General features: G+C 41.3%; 2 protein-coding genes across 5 annotated transcripts in view; both read left to right on the forward strand.

The window, feature by feature from the left end:
- Window positions 1-12,431, forward strand: part of LOC141166303 (cingulin-like) — a 35,249-nt gene extending 22,818 nt beyond the window's left edge. The window contains exon 2 of the mRNA XM_073652866.1: window positions 12,420-12,431. Within this exon, the coding sequence (XP_073508967.1) occupies window positions 12,420-12,431 (12 nt within the window). The remainder of the gene's footprint in view (window positions 1-12,419) is intronic.
- The window catches only part of LOC141157210 (probable ATP-dependent RNA helicase DDX60), a 1,123,923-nt gene that overhangs the window by 1,103,032 nt on the left and 3,062 nt on the right, over window positions 1-17,829 (forward strand). For all 4 annotated transcript variants that reach the window (XM_073644228.1, XM_073644203.1, XM_073644220.1 and 1 more), the window contains 3 exons: window positions 12,554-12,701; window positions 14,159-14,301; window positions 16,508-16,659. In XM_073644228.1, coding sequence (XP_073500329.1) covers window positions 12,554-12,701; window positions 14,159-14,301; window positions 16,508-16,659 — 443 coding nt within the window. The remainder of the gene's footprint in view (window positions 1-12,553; window positions 12,702-14,158; window positions 14,302-16,507; window positions 16,660-17,829) is intronic.

Below are 17,829 nucleotides of genomic sequence, written 5' to 3' on the forward strand. Positions count from 1 at the left end.
GTGTACTGTGAATCAGCTGCATACTTCTTGATTGCCAAGACACTTCATCCTGATCATCGCACAATGTTGATTGTAGTCATGCCTTGACCTAAACACTCCACAATTTGTTGCTTCTCAGCAGCCGACACATCCTTTTTCTTTCCCATTTTGGCAGAAAATGTAGGCTGCTTAATAATGTGAGACAGCCTTCTTAAGTAGTCTTGCCTTTCATTGGACACACCTGCCAAACTAATTAGCACAGGTTTCTGCAATTGCTTACAGTGATATAAAGAGCCCTGACACACATCACCATCAATGAGTTTAACTGACAAACAAACAAATTCTTCCCTTATCACTCCTAAACACTTTTTGCATAATAATTTGGAACGCAGTGTACATGTGCTTTTCCACAAAATACCAGTGGTTCACGTAGTGAATCTTACAGTTCTAACTTGCCAACCGTGGTCTGTATGGAGTTGTTCAATAAAGGGCCCAAAATTAAGATAACATAGATGGGAGAGGTCTCTATGAATAGGAATTCCTAAGTATTTGATACCCTGTGAGGGCCAGGCAAAGGGAAAGTTGGACTGGATGGAATCCTATATGGATTTGGGGAGGGAGACATCGAGGGCCTCAGACTTCGCTGCATTGATTTTAAAATTTGACCATGTAACAAAGTGATCTATTTCAGCCATAACAGCATGGATGGATATATGTGATTGAGTGATATATACTAGGACATCATCAGCAAATAGAGAGCACTTGTACTCGGTGCCTCCCACCTCAATCCACCTAATATTGGGGTTATGGCGAATTGATGAGAGCAGGTGCTCCGTCACTAGGATGTATAAGAGAGGGGACAGAGGACATCCCTGCCTTGTCCCATTGGTGATTGTGAAAGGTGATGAAAATGTTCTGATGCACCCCCTGGGCCTTGGGACACCCGGAGCCTGACCCTTTTTGGTGGATGCTGGTGGTTGTAGTCTTCGTGGCGGCGACCCGGTTCCATGGCTCAGGGTGGTCAAACCAGTGGCGGAACTATTTATGTGGTTTTAATGTTTAAATGTCCGACTACGCCACCCGTGGATTGCGGTCAGAGTGAACCGCCGCTGCAGGGCAGACCGCTGAGGCTGGTGTTGTGGGTGCAGCAGAGCATAGCATAACTCCCCACGGGAGGAGTATAGCCTCAGGGCAGTGTATGCGGTGGATGGGGGTGATGGTGCAGGGCAGCAGCAGTAACGACACGGAGTCAGTGATGCAGTCCAGGGCCTTTACTCACAGTTCTTATTATCCAGACCACATCTGCAGGTAACGGCTGCCCACGTCGTACTGTGCTCACCAGGTGAGGGTCTCAGACAACTTCCAGATAACTTTGGAGCGCTTCACAGGACCCCCTTTGTGTGTCCTTTGTCTGGCCTTTCTTACCAACCCTTCTGTCCGGCTGCCTCGGGCCTCCTCTTGGTAAACTTGGCGCCAGTTTCCCTGACCCTATGTGGTGCCTTCCTAGCGGGTGTAGCGAGGGGCTGCGCCACATAAAATGTCACAGCCTCCGGTTTCTAGCTGAGGGTCGTTTCCTGCCTCCACTAGTTTCGGGGACCGGTCTCCCCCTTTGGCCTGACCCCTCCACGCAGGTGGATTCGGGCGTGCGGTGGCGACTCGCCCGTCCGCACCCCTGGGATCCCTTCATTCCTCGTTCCTGGAGCCTTCTCCTCTCCTCTTCCTTCCTTCTCCCTCTTCCAGGCCTGGGCCTCTGTTACTAGGCCCGCCTCTGGAGCAGAGCTCATGCAGAGCCCCTGCTCCCTGCCACTTCTGCTCAGACTTCTCTGCACTGAACTAAAATGGTGCCCACCTTTTATACTCCCTTCTCAATGCACCCAGGAACTGCTTCCTCCCTGCTCCTGCACTACAGGGTTCCCCTTCCTCAGTGTTCCCTCCCCCCACTCCAGCCAGGGACAGGGACTGTCGTGCCCATCTCAGGGGCATATTGGTCGCCCTGCCCCACGGTAATGTGGTGTAATGCATGCAGGTGTCGGGTCCTGATCCACACTCCATCCTTACCTGAGAGTGAGATATCACACCTCTGGGTGAGGTGCAATACCTCTGTAGCAACCGAGCCCTCAGGGTGCTACAGTTCCATTTATCTTCAGCCTAGGTGACGTATTGTGATACAGGGCCGTGATTTTGGCTATAAAAGGGTCCCCTAGACCCCTACCCCAAGCTTTTTAAGAGAATCATATATGGCGTGCCAGGAGACTCTATGGAATGCTTTCTCAGCATCCAACGAGAGTATCTAATTACAAATTTTTAACTGCATCTAGCCCAGGAAATACTTTGTGCCTAGTAGCAGTGTCTGCTAGTCAGCGGATTATCCCGGCTGTTAAGCAAGCTACACCACCTGTAGTTTAGACACTTAATTTTTTCAAAGGAAATGCTTCGGGACCATGGGATACTCAGTGAAGAGCATCAGGAGGCACCCCAAGGCATAGGGGCTGGGACTGGCAGTAGGATGCCTTGCGGTGGACAGCCGAGCTCGATCCTTATAAAAGCTTTTTAACTGCAGCAGCTTTAGTGGACGCTACTGGAGCTGGAATTACGCGGCTGCTGGCATGAGACTTGCCCTCCAATAGATCCTTGTAAATGGATTTAAAGTGTATTCATTCAAATTAGAGAGACAATTTAAATTAAAAAGCTTAGAGCTGCCTCCACCACAGGGGGGCTCGCTCGACCCACCAGCGGACAGGCACCAGTATTGGGAGAGGGGGGCTGGCCATCAGGGTTCACCGCGGCTCTGGCACAAACCCGGCGACACGGAGGTGGCACGGGCAGGAGCGGACTGGCCGTGTCGGCTTCTCACTTTTTGGATTTTAGAAGGGCATGACATGCCTATATCTGTGTCTCCCCCTCCTTTTACTCCTCCACCTCTTTTATTTTCGCATGACTATATGTACTTGTCACTTTTCCATGTGTTAGTTATGTCTTCTGAGCAGTTTGTCAGCTTTTGGACACCTTTGAAGGTGTTTTCTATGTGTTTCTATGTGTTTTTGTTTGCCTGCCATTGGTTTTAACGGTGTTCGAAGGTGTTCGACGAACAGTTCGACGAACAGTTCGGCGAACACACGGGTGTTCGACGAACCGAACCGAACTCGAACACTACGGGGGTGGCTCAACACTACTCATGACACTCCACAAACAAATCTCTCCTAAAGGCTCTAGGCACGAACAACCTCCCATGGGGAGTGTTAAATGGAGCATCATCTTGAACTTTCAGAATCCCATTCTCCAAAACGGAGTCCAAGGCCGCCACCACAACTCCTTTCTGTAAAATGCTCTCCTCCTCCTCGGCACCGACCGTAGGAGAGAAGCTGCGAGATAAATCATCGGCTTTAACATTCTTAGTACCAGGGATATAGGTAACAGAACAATGAAACCGAGAAAAAAAAAGCGCCCACCTTGCTTGACGGGCATTCAAGCGCTTGGCAGCATCCAGATAGATCAAATTCTTATGATCTGTGAACACATGAATAGGAAATCTAGCACCTTCCAAAAAATGACGCCAATGTTCAAACGCGAGTTTAATAGCCAGCAACTCCCGATTTCCAACATCATAATTCAGTTCGGTTTCTGATATTTTTTTCGAAAAGAAGGCACAAGGATGTACTCCACCCTTGTTCTCCTGAGACAAAACTGCTCCGACCCCCACCGATGAAGCATCGACCTCGACCAAAAAAGGCTTGGTCTCATCAGGCTGCATAAGGATAGGGGCAGAACTGAACCTCTCTTTGAGATATTCAAACGCTTCAATGGCCTCAGTAGTCCACTGGGCCGTATTCGCACCTTTCCTGGTGAGATCGGTTAGAGGTTTAACAATTACAGAAAAATTCTTAACGAATTTCCTGTAATAATTGGCAAAATCCCAAAATCTCTGTTTAGATTTCAAACCAATGGCCTAGACCATTCCTGCACAGCCTGAACCTTCACCGGGTCCATCTCAAAGCCCTCGCTGGAGACAATGTAGCCCAAAAAACTAATTTTCTGCACAGTGAACTCACATTTCTCCAGCTTAGCAAAGAGTGAATTATCACCCAATAACTGCAAAACTTCACGTACACTCTGCCAATGGGACTGCAGATCTGGTGAATAAATCAAAATGCCATCCAAATACACAACTACATTCTTACCAATCAGAGGTCTCAGGATGTCATTAATAAGGTTCTGAAAAAATGCAGGTGCATTGGTAAGACCAAAAGGCATCACCAGATTCTCAAATAACCTACCGGAGTGCTAAAAGCAGTTTTCCATTCATCACCCTCCTTCACACGTAACAAATTGTATGCCCCCCGGAGATCAATTTTGGAGAACCACTTCGCTCCCACTAACTGGTTAAGCAAGTCAGGAATTAACGGTAATGGGTAGGAATTGCGTACGGTAATCTTATTAATTTCACGAAATCCAGACATGGACGTAAACCGCCGTCCTTTTTTTTAACAAAGAATAATCCAACTGCCGCAGGCAACTTAGAAGGTCTAATGTGACCAGCAGCTAGGCTAGTCTGTATGTACTCCTCCAAGGCCTTTCTTTCAGGGATAGTCAGATTAAACTAGCGACTTTTGGGAAGAGTAGCACCCGGAACAAACTCAATGGCGCAATCATAGTCCCTATGAGGAGGTAAAACTTGCAACTCCTCCTCTGAAAAAACCCTCCAAAAATCTTGAATAGGTACAGGTAATTCCACTTTTTCCACAGCCGCAATGCGACCATTACGACATTTATCATAACACTTCGGACTCCAAGACTTAATCACATTAGTAGACCAGTCCAATAAAGGATTGTGCAGTTTTAACCAAGGCAATCCTAGAACAACTGGAGAGGGTAAATTATCCAAAACAACTGAGTCCAAAATTTCTTGGTGAACTCCATTGATAGAGGAAATGCAGCAGTCTTGTGAGTAATACATTTCAAAGGAGTGTTATCAATTGCAACCATAGAAATAGGTGATGACAAAGGTTTGGATTTCAATTTAAGGTTTTCCAAAAACCCTTTATCAATCACATTAAGTGTTGAACCACAATCCACAAATACCTGAAATTCAATCAAATCTCCCTGCAGAGTAGTACTCCCAGAAAGAAATACTCCTGCAGAGCGTAAACAAGCTATATGGGCTTAACTGACCTTTTTTTTTTCTTTACTTAACCGGTTCCCGACCGCCCACTGTAGATAAACGTCCGCGCTGCCTGGGCTCTGTGCAGCGCCGACGTTTAAAAACGGTGGGTGGTCTCGCAGTGCTCAGGACCCCCAGGGTCCTGCAAACACTGCGATTCCGGTGCAGAGCGTTAGCTCTGACAGGGTACATCATCGGTACCTGATTAGATCAGGTCCCAGTGATGTTAACCCTTTGCTGTTTTCTATATGCTGCGATCTATAGTGATCGCGGCATATAGGAGACAGCAGGAGAAGAGGGGGTCGTCTTACTTACCTCCGAAGACCTCCGTTTCGTTTGAGGACCTGGGGTTGCTATGGCAGCTGGAGGTCACATGACCGCCTCCAGCTCTGCCATATATGGTGTCCTTCCTGTCTGGATTCAGCCTGTATGTAGCTGATGCTAGACAGGAGACTGACTGAAACAGTCAGTGAAGATCTCATGTAATGTAATATATGTCTATTACATTACATGAGATCAGTGATCAGAAAAATAAAAATTAATGTCCCATACAGGGACTAAGTAAAAATGTAAAAAAAAAGTAAAAAAAAAGTTTTTAAACTATTTAAAAAAAAAATCACAAAATAAATAAATAAAATATTAAACCAATAAATCCGTATATTATTACAAAACCAAAAAAAGTACACATATTTGGTATCGCCGCATCCGAAACAACCCGAGCTATAAAACTGTCACACTAATTAACTCCTTCTGTGCACACCGTAATAAAAATAAATAAAAAAAAAATATGCTTTTTCATCATATCGCCAAACAAAAAGTGGAAAAAAATGCGATCAAAAAGCAGAATAGAAATAAAAATGGTACCACTGAAAACTTCATCTTGTTCCGCAAAAAAAAGCCGCCATACAGCTCCATCAGCCGAAAAATAAAAAAGTTATAGCGCTCAGAATAAAGCAATGCAAAAAAAATATTTTTTTTTCTATAAAATTGTTTTATTGTGTAAAAGCGCCAAAACATAAAAAAAATACAGTAAGTGTAGTATCGCTGTAAACGTACTGACCCGAAGAATAACGCTGCCTGATCACTTTTACCACACGCAGAACGGCATAAAAAAAAACTCAAAAAACAATTCCTGAAGTGTTTATTTTTGTTAACTTTACCTCCCAAAAAACGGAATAGAAAGCGATCAAAAAATGTCACATACCCAAAAATGGTTCCAATAAAAATGTCAACTCGTCCCGCAAAAAACAAGCCATCACATGACTCTATCGGCTGAAATATGGAAAAATTATAGCTCTCAAAATATGGTGATGCAAAAACTAGATTTTGCAAAAAAAGCGTATTTTAGTGTGTGACAGCAGTCAGTCATAAAAACCCAATATAAATCTGGTATCTCTGTAATCGCACCGACCCGAAGAATAAAGTAATCTAATCAGTTATATCACACTAGGAACGGCATAAAAAATAAATAAAACAAATATTATTCACCTGCTACTGATTTGTTTATTATGTCTCCCAAAGATCCCAGTAAGGCTCTGCTCACATTTATCCTGTGCTCTGCGCTGAGCACTTACACCAGAGTTTCCGTGTAAATCTCTGAAATACGTGATTCAGCCAGAACCCATGATGGAAGATTCCCTGTAGTGAGGCAGATATAGGCCACTGTGGACGCCGTCTAGCCTGGGATCCCACGGTGTCATTTGTTTTAGGCGTGCATAAAAGTGCGGTTGGCCACAGTTTTGTGCACTTCTGAAAAAAAGGACACCACTAAACAGAGGCCAGACGGAGTCCAGAGTAACTCTGCTGCCTCATTATAGTGAATGGATCCTGCAGGGGTTTCATCTGAATTACATCACTTGGAAATTTAGATGGAAACCCCGATGTAAGTGCTCAGCCTAGAGCACCGGATAAATGTTACGTAAAATGTTCCCAATAAAAGCTTCAACTCAGTCCTCAAAAAAAGCTAGTCCCCACTCAGGTCCATCATCTGTTAAAAATATAAGGGACTTCCAAGTTACTGGTAGCAGAAAGGCTCTGGAAAAGCAAAATGGTCCTTGCCCCCCAAAAGAAATTCAGAAAATTTTGTGCTCCCAAATCCAAATGCCTATTCTACAATAATTTGTTCTCCAATTGTCAAATAGCACTCCTTCCCCCTCAGATCTCACCGTATGGCTGAGCGGTACGATACAGCCACATATGGGGTATTGCCACTTTTAGAAGAAATTGTGTGACACATTTCGGCACCATTTTTACCCATTGCCCTGTGTGAAAATGTATAATCTGAGGGTAAAACATTTTTTTGTGGTAAAAATATAATTATGCTTTTTTCACTGCCCAATGGTATAAATTTAAAAATTAAAAAATGCTCACTACTTCCCTAGATGAATTCCTTGAGAGGTGTATTTTACAAAATGGGGTCACTTGTGGGGGTTTCTGCTGTTTTGGCATGTCAGCGACTCTTCAAATGTGACATGGTGTCTGCTGCCAACATAGCGCTTCTTTCTCTTCCGAACCCTGCCGTACACCAAAGCAGTCGTTTTCCCCCACATATGGGGTATCGGCGTGTTCAGGAGAAATTGCACAACAAATTTCATGGTGCAATTTATCCTGTTACCCTTATGATAATACAAAATTAGGGAATGAAAAACATTTTTTGAGGGAAAAATGTGAAAATTTTATTTTTACGGCTCAATATTATAAACTTCTGTGAAGCAGCTGGGGGTGCAAGGTGCTCACCACACATCTAGATAAGTTCCCTAAGGGGTCTAGTTTCCAAAATGGTGGCACTTGTGGGGGGTTTCCACTGTTTAGGCACATTAGGGGCTCCCCAAATGTGACATGGCGTCCACTAATTATTCAAACAAATTTTACATTCAAAAAGTCAAATGGCGCTCCTTCCCTTTCAAACCCTGCCATGTGCCCAAACAGTAATTTTCCTCCACATATGGGGTATCAGCGTGTTCAGGAGAAATTGCATAACAAATTTCATGGTGCAATTTATCCTATTACCCTTATGATAATGCAAAATTAAGGGATGAAAAACGGTTTTGTGGGAAAAATGTGAAAATTTTATTTTTACAGCTCAATATTATAAATTTCTGTGAAGCACCTTGGGGTTCAAGGTGCTCACCACACATCTAGATAAGTTCCCTAAGGGGTCTAGTTTCCAAAATGGTGTCACTTGTGGGGGGTTTCCACTGTTTAGGCACATCAGGAGCTCTCCAAACGCAACATAGCGTCTGCTAATTATTCAGACAAATTTTACATTCAAAAAGTCTAATGGCGCTCCTTCCCTTCCGAACCCTGCCGTGCGCCCAAACAGTGGTTTTCCCTCACATATGGGGTATCAGCACGCTCAAGAGAAATTTCACAAAAAAATGTGGGGTCCATTTTTTCATGTTACCCCTGTGAAAATAAAAAAAAATTGGGTCTAAAGTAACATTTTTGTGAAAAAAGTTAAATGTTAATTTTTTTCTTCCACATTCCAAAAATTCCTGTGAAGCACCTGAAGGGTTAATAAAGTTCTTGAATGTGGTTTTGAGCACCTTGAGGGGTGCAGTTTTTAGAATGGTGTCACTTTTGGGTATTTTCTGTCATAAAGACCCCTCAAAGTGACTTCAAATATGATGTGGTCCCTAAAAAAATGTTTTTGTAAATTTTGTTGGAAAAATGAGAAATCGCTGGTCAACTTTTAACCCTTATAGCTCCCTAACAAAAAAAAATTTTGGTTCCAAAATTGTGCTGATGTAAAGTAGACATGTGGGAAATGTTATTTATTAACTATTTTGTGTGACATATCTCTCTGATTTAAGGGCATGAAAATTCAAAGTTTGAAAATTGCAAAATTTTCAAAATTTTCGCCAAATTTCCGATTTTTTCACAAATAAACACAAGTTGTATCGAAGAAATTTTACCACTATCATGAAGTACAATATGTCACGAAAAAACAATCTCAGAATCAGGGGAATACGTTGAAGCGTTCCAGAGTAATTACTTCATAAACTGGCAGTGGTCAGAATTGAAAAAATTGGCCCGGTCACCAAGGCAAAAACAGGCTCTGGCGCGAAGTGGTTAAAGGACGCTCACAATACTTAATCAAATGGTCACCTTTACCACAATAAAGACACAATCCCTCGGCGAATCTCCGGTCTTTTTCCTGAGAGCGTAGTGACATCCCCCCAACCTCCATCGGTTCCCCACCGTCAGAGCAGATTTTCTAGGGACTAGGACCTGACATTACAGGAGTCTTTACCTCATTGAGCCTGCACCTCAGTCTCCTGTCTATACGAACAGCTAACTGCATAGCTTCCTGCAGAGTCTCAGGTGCAGGGAATGCAATTAGCAAATCCTTAACCGTTTCACTCAGACCAGCAAGAAATAAACATCTCAGCGCCGAATCATTCCACTTAACTTCTGAAGTCCATCTCCTGAAGTGTGTGCAATAATTTTCAACATCATCAGACCCCTGATTCAAACGTCTAAGTTCTGATTCAGCAGATGAAATTCGATCAGGATAGTCATATAATAGACCCATAGCAGAAAAAATTCTTCAACAGAACTTAAACACGGATCATTAGGCTGGAGAGAAAAGGCCCAACCCTGTGGTTCTTTGTGCAAAAGTGACATAATAAAACCAATGCGCTGTGATTCATTCCCAGAGGATCTTGGTCTCAAACGAAAATATAACAAACAAGCATTTTTAATGGAAAAAAAATCTTGCTGTTTACCATAAAAAACATCAGGCAGTCCTACCTTGGGTTCGACAAAATGCGCTCCAGGACAGCTACTAAAGTGTTGCTGAAGCTCGGCCACCTCCAGAGACAATCCCTACAGGCGTTGAGCCAACTCCTGGACGGAAACCATACTGATCCCTGAATTTATTTCCTTTTAGGTTTTTTTGGGCTGGACTTACTGTTATGATCTGCAACAAGAACTAAGGAAAGATAGGGGAAAGCGGTCCCTACAGTAAGACTAAGCTGAATCCCTACGATGTAGCGGGCTGCCTGTTCCTAGTGAACAGACCCGCCTTCGTCCTCGGCTAATCTTAACGAAGACCTATAGAATTAAGGGAGGGGTCCCTAAAAGAACTAAGGACTGGGACAAAAATGGGACACCTCCTAAACAGAAATTGTTGTAGAACACAAAAGACAAACTGACAAAAAGTACTAGAGGTCCCAGAGGACCAAGCAAACTGACAGAGATAGACATCAAAGCACCAGGCTAGCAAAGCAGTCAAACAACCCTGAAGTCCAGCAAAGCCAGAAGGGCGGAGCTGGAATATATAGGCAGATGGTCAAGCGACCACAAAACACAAGATAGAAAAAAATAACAGGAGGGTTCTAACACCTGGTCCCTGTGTCTGGGACACCAGTAGCCTTGGAAGGCAAGAGGCCTGATCCCTGTTTCTAGGACACCAGTAGCCCTGGAAGGCACGTGGCCTGGAGACCACATCTCGGGAGCCTTAATCCACAGCTGTGGCAGAACAGAGCTGATAGAAGCAGCTAAGACCCGGCAAAGGTAAATCAGTGCTTTAAATGAATATTGATATTGTACCTTGCTGAAGTCTGTATCTGAAGCCAAGCAGGCATAGCTGCTCTAGGATATTACATGTGTAATATTCCTGCTAGCCACTGAGATGGACTATGTTATAAGCAGTTTATGATGTGTAATAAACTGCTGGACTTCATATTACCAGAAAACGTTGCATGTATGCTTTAATTGACCCAGTGAAGTGAGTGCCCCTCAACATGATCATTAGTGCTACCTTACACCATGTATTAAATGATTCGTGTACATGTTGACTCCACATTGGTGAGTGAACATCTACACCAACCCCACATAGGAATATGTTTTACCAGGATTTCTCCAACCCATCTCCTCCAAAAGGACCTATGTGTAAATAAATAAAAAGATATTATGGGTGTCATGGACCATCCATATCAATCAAAACCAACTGTGCCAACAGTATAACAGAACTTTGTTTTTGTTTTTTTTCTTATTCCGACTGTTATGATCTGCTACAAGAACTAAGGAAAGAAAGGGAATCTGTCCCTACAATAAGACTGAGCTGATTCCCTACGTTGCAGCGGGCGACCTGTTCCTTGTGAACAGACCCGCCTTCGTCCTCAGCTAGTTTGAATGCAGACCTATAGAATAAAGGGAGGGGTCCCTAAAAGAACTAAGGACTGGGACAAAATTGGACACCTCCTAGCAGATGTTGTAGCGGAGCAAAAAGACAAAAAGTACTTAGAGGTCCAAAGGACCAAACGAACTAGAGAGATAGGTACAAAAGCACCTGGCTAGATAGAGAGTCAAATAATACTGAAGTCCAGCAAAGCCAGAAGGGCGGAGCTGGAATAAATAGGCAGCAGGTCACGTGACCAAAATAGAAAAAAAACTAACAGGAGAGTTCTAACACCGACCAGAGCATGACAGCTTCATTATTTCTATCAGGCTGTCCTACTTGGGTCGGGAGACCCGAGGCCAGTCCATGCATTGCTGTCCATATTTGGACTCAGATCCACGGAAGTCTGCATGAGCCCTTAGACCAGTAGTCCACAACCCTTCTTACCTTTCTTGCCACATTCAGCTGTCAGACTTGTTGCGAGCCATATACAGTGCCCCCCACACATACAAAGACCATAGTGACACCCAGAGCCCCACATTACCAGTATAATGATAGTCAAAGCTACCCCACAGAAAGCCCACCGAGACCTTGTACCCCTCCCTTATAGGCAGTATACTTTTGAACATGGGCTTATCACATTACACCCATTCGATATTCTTACATCAACACTCCCTCCACACTCTAGTATCCAGCTTCAAGCACCCCTCTAATTGACAGTTACATTCTATCTCCAGGTTACCAAAAAATATTCACCCCGTTTCCCACTAGTACATGCACATCCAGCACTGCTCCAGGGGCTTCTCACAAATGTAATCGTCTGGAGTCCTTTTTTTCACAGCTGTTTTGCTAGACCTGGTGCTAATCCAACAAGCTGTCAGATAGCTACTAGCCACAAATTATAAGAATGCGATCCACAGGTTGGGGAGCCCTGCCTAGACCATTCTTTTGGTTGGACCTTAGCTCTGAAACCTGCTCCTGATGTGTTGACTCAGCTTTTGAACCCACACTACTACCATGCTCTAACAGTACTGCATATCATGCTAATACCCACTTGCCAACAAAATGCTAGAAATAAAATCTGCATTATGATTGATTACTGTGAGCAACAAGGCTAGTTAGACATGTATGTTAGACAATTTTCATGTTTTTGTTTAGAGTTTTCCTTAACCACTACTCCATCAGACAATATTATAGTTAGTAATGGCAAAATATATAAAGATCAATAAATTAAATAAAAATACAACAAATAAAACAGAATTCTAGAGTGTCTACGCTTTATTTTGGTACAGGTTTTTCTTGATAAACTTCCAGAAGATTTTGCTTCTGTCATTGAGGAATACAACAGGAAAGTTTCTACTGTATTTGGACAATGTCTTCTAGCAGGTTCCAAACTGGCAGATATGGAGAAGGAGCAACAGTTACCACTTTCAAAAATCAGTAAGTATGTGTCCAGTGGGTGGTCCTACTAGTAACTGACAGCTATCTTTGTATGTACAGTCATACAGGGATGACTGTCAGTCACTGAATAGGACCGCCCACTTAACTCCCATGTATACAAACAAAAGGGATCTCAATGAATAAAATGTAAGTTTCAACTTTTCCCACAAAGATGTATATCAATCTGATCAACTTAAGCTACACATTACATATTGCTTGAAGATCAGATACCATTTTCAACACAATTGGTTTAATGTACCATAAAATCTATTGAAAATCTTTTATATCTTTAAAGTTTTTTTGGGGTGAAATATAAAAATATTGATAAAATTGTAAGGATATGTAACTTTATTCTGCAGGTTAGTACAGCTAGAGATACAAAATTTATGTACTTTTTTGTTTAGTTTACAACCTTTACAAATTAAAAAAATAAATATATTTTGGGTTGCCATATTCTGAGAACAACTTTTGTACTTTTCCGTTCATAAAGCATGGAAAGGACATGCTTTTTACTAGGCGAGATGCAGTTTTAAGCAGTACTATTTTAGGGTACAATGTACTTTTTTCACTTTTTATTCCACTTTTTTGGAAAGCTAGATGACGAAAAACATTTGGCATTGTTTATTTTCCAGACATTCATATAAGGTGATATTTACACCTTTAGAAGCATGGAAATATATGGAAATAACAATACTGTTTATTTTGTAATGTTTATACTTTATTATGTAACCGATGGGAAAAGTTTTTTTGTTATATTTTTACTATAATCTATTTTATTACTATAATCTATTTTATTAAACTTATTTGCACCTTTTTTAAAAACTCACTTGGGGACCTAAAAACGTGAAGGCCTTCAGCATTACATTGTATTGGACTCTCAGATTCCATTAAGCCCGAAGACCTAGCTGACTGGTTGGCAATTTACAAGTTATGTTGAAGTCTATGAGGACAACGTTCCATATAATGTGTGACCAGCAACTGCACTTGCCAATAGTCCCAACATTTCCAGGATTTTTCAGATATTTTGGAAATAATCTCAACAAAAATAGGACTGTGAAAACCCATAAATTCAACCACAAATAAGTGGTACTGCCACGTTTGAGGGCATTCCCAGATGGGCTGAGGTGGAACAAAAATATTGCTTACATCAATGTTGGTATGTGAGCAAAAATCCAACAGGGTTGAATTATTTGTGATGGTCTTATCACAGTTGGTTGCAATTATTATATGTCCTGGAGATAACACTTTCCTACTGATCACTTTTATTTTTGTCTGGTAAACGGCTGAAGGAAGGTGAATATTTAGGGTAAGTTCTTAATGACTGCTGTCAGAGAAGAGGAAGGAGTCGGTTGCAGTAGCACAGTGGCATTTTATGCAATTCTCAAGTTTATTTTCACTTTTTAATCCCCTTAACATTTGCCTGAACGTATTATTTTTAATGCACTGTCTTCATTCAGAATTTTCAGGTACAGAGTGTAAGGATTCAGGATTGGTCGATCACCTGATGCCATGCTGTGAGGGAAGAAGTGGGATTTCACCTTTTGCATGTCTGTCAGGAAATACCGATGAAGACTTGATGAATATGAGAAGCCTGAGCAGTGTGAGTAAAAGAAAGAAACCCACATATAAAAACTAATTAAAATGAAGAACTGTAGATTTTATATATGGGTTTATACAGCTCTCAGTTGGTTTCCATTGCCATTATCATCAGCTGTACATAAAGGCCACATAGCAATAGCATGGGCAGACATAATGTCCTAAACTTATTCAGTTTTTACAGTAAACAGAGGTGAATCTCATCAAGTTACATCATACTATATGTTTTATTAATAAGATATTCCAACCTCATGCAGTAGCAAAGCTCTCAGGTAAGTGCTACCTTTAACCAATGATCCAGAGTCCCTTAGAGCAGTCTAGCACATGAATTGCTATTTCATGAAAATTCTGATGTAATTATAGTGTGTACGTTGACTGCCAAGGTTTTTTTCTGCCATTTGTTAAAATTTTGAAAATAAAAAGTTCTACATTATTTTTTTGCTTTTTTTATTTACATTTTATGTAACAAGTTTTATTCCTTTATGTATCAATTTTTATGTACAAGTGCTTCTCACAAAATTAGAATATCATCAAAAAGTTAATATATTTCAGTTCAATACAAAAAGTGAAACTCATATCTTATATAGAGTCATTACAAACAGAGTGATCTATTTCAAGTGTTTATTTCTGTTAATGTTGATGATTATGGCTTACAGTCAATGAAAACACAAAAGTCAGTATCTCAGTAAATTAGAATAATTAAGAAAAAACACCTGCTAAGGCTTTCTAAGTGTTTAAAAAGGTCCCTTAGTCTGTTTCTGTAGGCTCCACAATCATGGGGAAGACTGCTGACTTGACAGATGTCAAGAAGGCAGTCAATGACACGCTCCACAAGGAGGGTAAGCCACAAAAGGTCATTGCTAAAGAAGCTGGCTGTTCACAGAGTGCTGTATCCAAGCATATTAATGGAAAGTTTAGTGGAAGGAAAAAGTGTGGCACAAAAAATTGCACAAGCAACCGGGATAACCACAGCCTTGAAAGGATTGATAAGAAAGGCCATTCAAAAATTTGGGGGAGATTCACAAGGAGTGGACTGCTGCTGGAGTCATTGCTTCAAGAGCCACCACACACAGACGTATCCAGGACATGGGCTACAAGTGTCGCATTCCTTGTGTCAAACCACTCATGACCAATAGACAACGCCAGAAGCGTCTTACCTGGGACAAGGAGAAAAAGACCTGGACTGTTGCACAGTGGTCCAAGGTGTTATTTTCAGATGAAAGTAAATTTTGCATTTTATTTGGAAATCAAGGTCCAAGTATCTGGAGGAAGAGTGAAGAGGCCACAATCCAAGCTGCTTGAGGTCTAGTGTGAAGTTTCCACAATCAGTATTGAGTGCATTTACTGGCCAACATTTCGGATTTTAAAAACATTTTTCAAGCTGTTGTTATAAAGTATTCTAATTTACTGAGATAATGACTTTTGTGTTTTCATTGGCTGTAGTCCATAATCATCAACATCAACCGATATAAACACTTGAAATAGATCACTGTGTTTGTAATGACTCTATATAATATATGAGTTTCACTTTTTGTATTGAACAACTGAAATAAATAAACTTTTTGATGATATTCTAATTTAGTGAGTAGCACTTGTAAATTTAACCCTATCCCTGAACCTAACCAAAGCACTAAGGCTAACTCTAGTCCTAAGACTAAACCTAGCCCTAAATGAATCCCTAACTCTAACCCAAGTTAGGGTTAGAAATAGTGTGCCAATATAACAACAGCTCCTAGAAATTAATGAAGACAGTATGACTCATGTGCAATGCATTTTATTCAATTCTGTCCTCATTTATTGGATGCTAATCTTCTGCCATTTCTGTCGATATTTATGCAGAGTGCAGTGGAGGTGATTTTGTTATCAGCTGTTGTGCTTTGCATATTCAGTGACCAAGATGACAAAGCTCACTTCATTATACTGAGGTTTGAAACTTTGATCTCTGATTATGCTGAGCGCAGCCGATAGTGACAAACTCACATCACATCGGCTCTCTGCATAAGCCATGTTGGGAGTTCACTAACTACTTTGCTTCGCTTGTAGGTGCCAATCACTTCACTGTGCAGGCAGCATGGGGAAGGGGATGGAGCAAAATGCTGCATTCAATCATCTGCACTTTTTAAGAAGGCTCATTCTTTGAATACATAGCAAAAAGCAAATGATGTTATATTTATATTTTACTATAAATGGTACCTATGATGTTCCAACAGCTCATGATGCAAACAGCTTACATTCCTGAGAAACATATTCCACTGCTACACATTGATGGAGCTGAAACTTCTGAAGGAACAAGATACCTTAATGCTTATGCCTTGGATTTCTTCAAACATGGCTGCTTGGATGCCATTGCTGAAGATAATGGGTATGTTCTAAGCCCAGCAGTTCAAAATGTTCTTTGTTACCAACAGCAAACAGATTTTAGCTTTTACTGTACTTCTTAAAGTTTTGGAAGTGCATTCCAACATAATGAAACATATTTCACCACTAAACTTACAAAAAAATGATGAAGGGCCATTTGGAAGTGATCTATTTACATTCTCCAGACCTGGATATATAGTCATCACAGAATTTTTGAGGAGAATTTGTGGTGTCAAAAGTAGTGCCACATAGTCAGGTGTTAGTAGGGTTGCAAATAAGCAGTCTGGGGTAGGATGTTTACTTGTAATAGATTATGGGAGATTGGAGATAGTGCAGGGTATGGACTGGTAACCTACACATTGCCTCTAGTAATATTTATAAAATACATCCCAAAATTTTTAGTTATCTTACAGGAAACAAGGACATTCTTTCATGGACAGTTTGGTTATGTTGTCCTTTTTGAAAGTATGTAATAAGTTAAATATTGACGGTTTCTATGTTTTGTTATATATTTTTTATTGGATAATATCACTAACAAAATCATGCCAGATCCTATTGATTTTAATTTAATCAGCCATGTTTCCATTTTTTTTATCTACTAGCTAGAATAGCACACGCTATACTGTTTGATCCAGAGGTTAGACCTCCACTGATCATAAAGTGATGGCATTGCCAAAGATGTGCTCTGAGATGTCAATAACTAACTTGTGTGAGTTTTTAAAGGCGTGGGGCAGACAGTGGACCTACATTGTCTCTGTAGTCTCCAATCCCATGTAAACCTGAATCTGACCCTGATGTCACAGAAGGCAGTCCAGTCAACAGCCTATTCTTTCCATATATCTCTAATCTCCCTGATTCTTTCCCATACATAATCCCTGGTTCTCAAAGACCTTTTTTTCTTTTCAAACTAATAACTATTCTCCCAATGTCTGTGAATGGTATTTGAGCCCTTTAAAAGGCTTTTCAAATACTGATACCTGGTTGCAGTAAGAAAAGAAGCTCAAGTCTACCATATTCCTCTAGCCAGGCAGGACAAGAATGGCTTGGTATACTTGGTATACAACATTTTGGTTCATTATGCATAGTGTGAATATTTGTAAATTTCCGAGGGACACATGCATTTATCTGTACAACTGTATTATTGTATACCTTTATCTCCCATTTAAAAAAAGAT

Source organism: Phyllobates terribilis, unplaced genomic scaffold, assembly GCF_046119375.1.
Source record: "Phyllobates terribilis strain yellow unplaced genomic scaffold, ASM4611937v1 Scaffold_1__5_contigs__length_1240528914, whole genome shotgun sequence".
In the NCBI taxonomy this organism is placed as follows: domain Eukaryota; kingdom Metazoa; phylum Chordata; class Amphibia; order Anura; family Dendrobatidae; genus Phyllobates; species Phyllobates terribilis.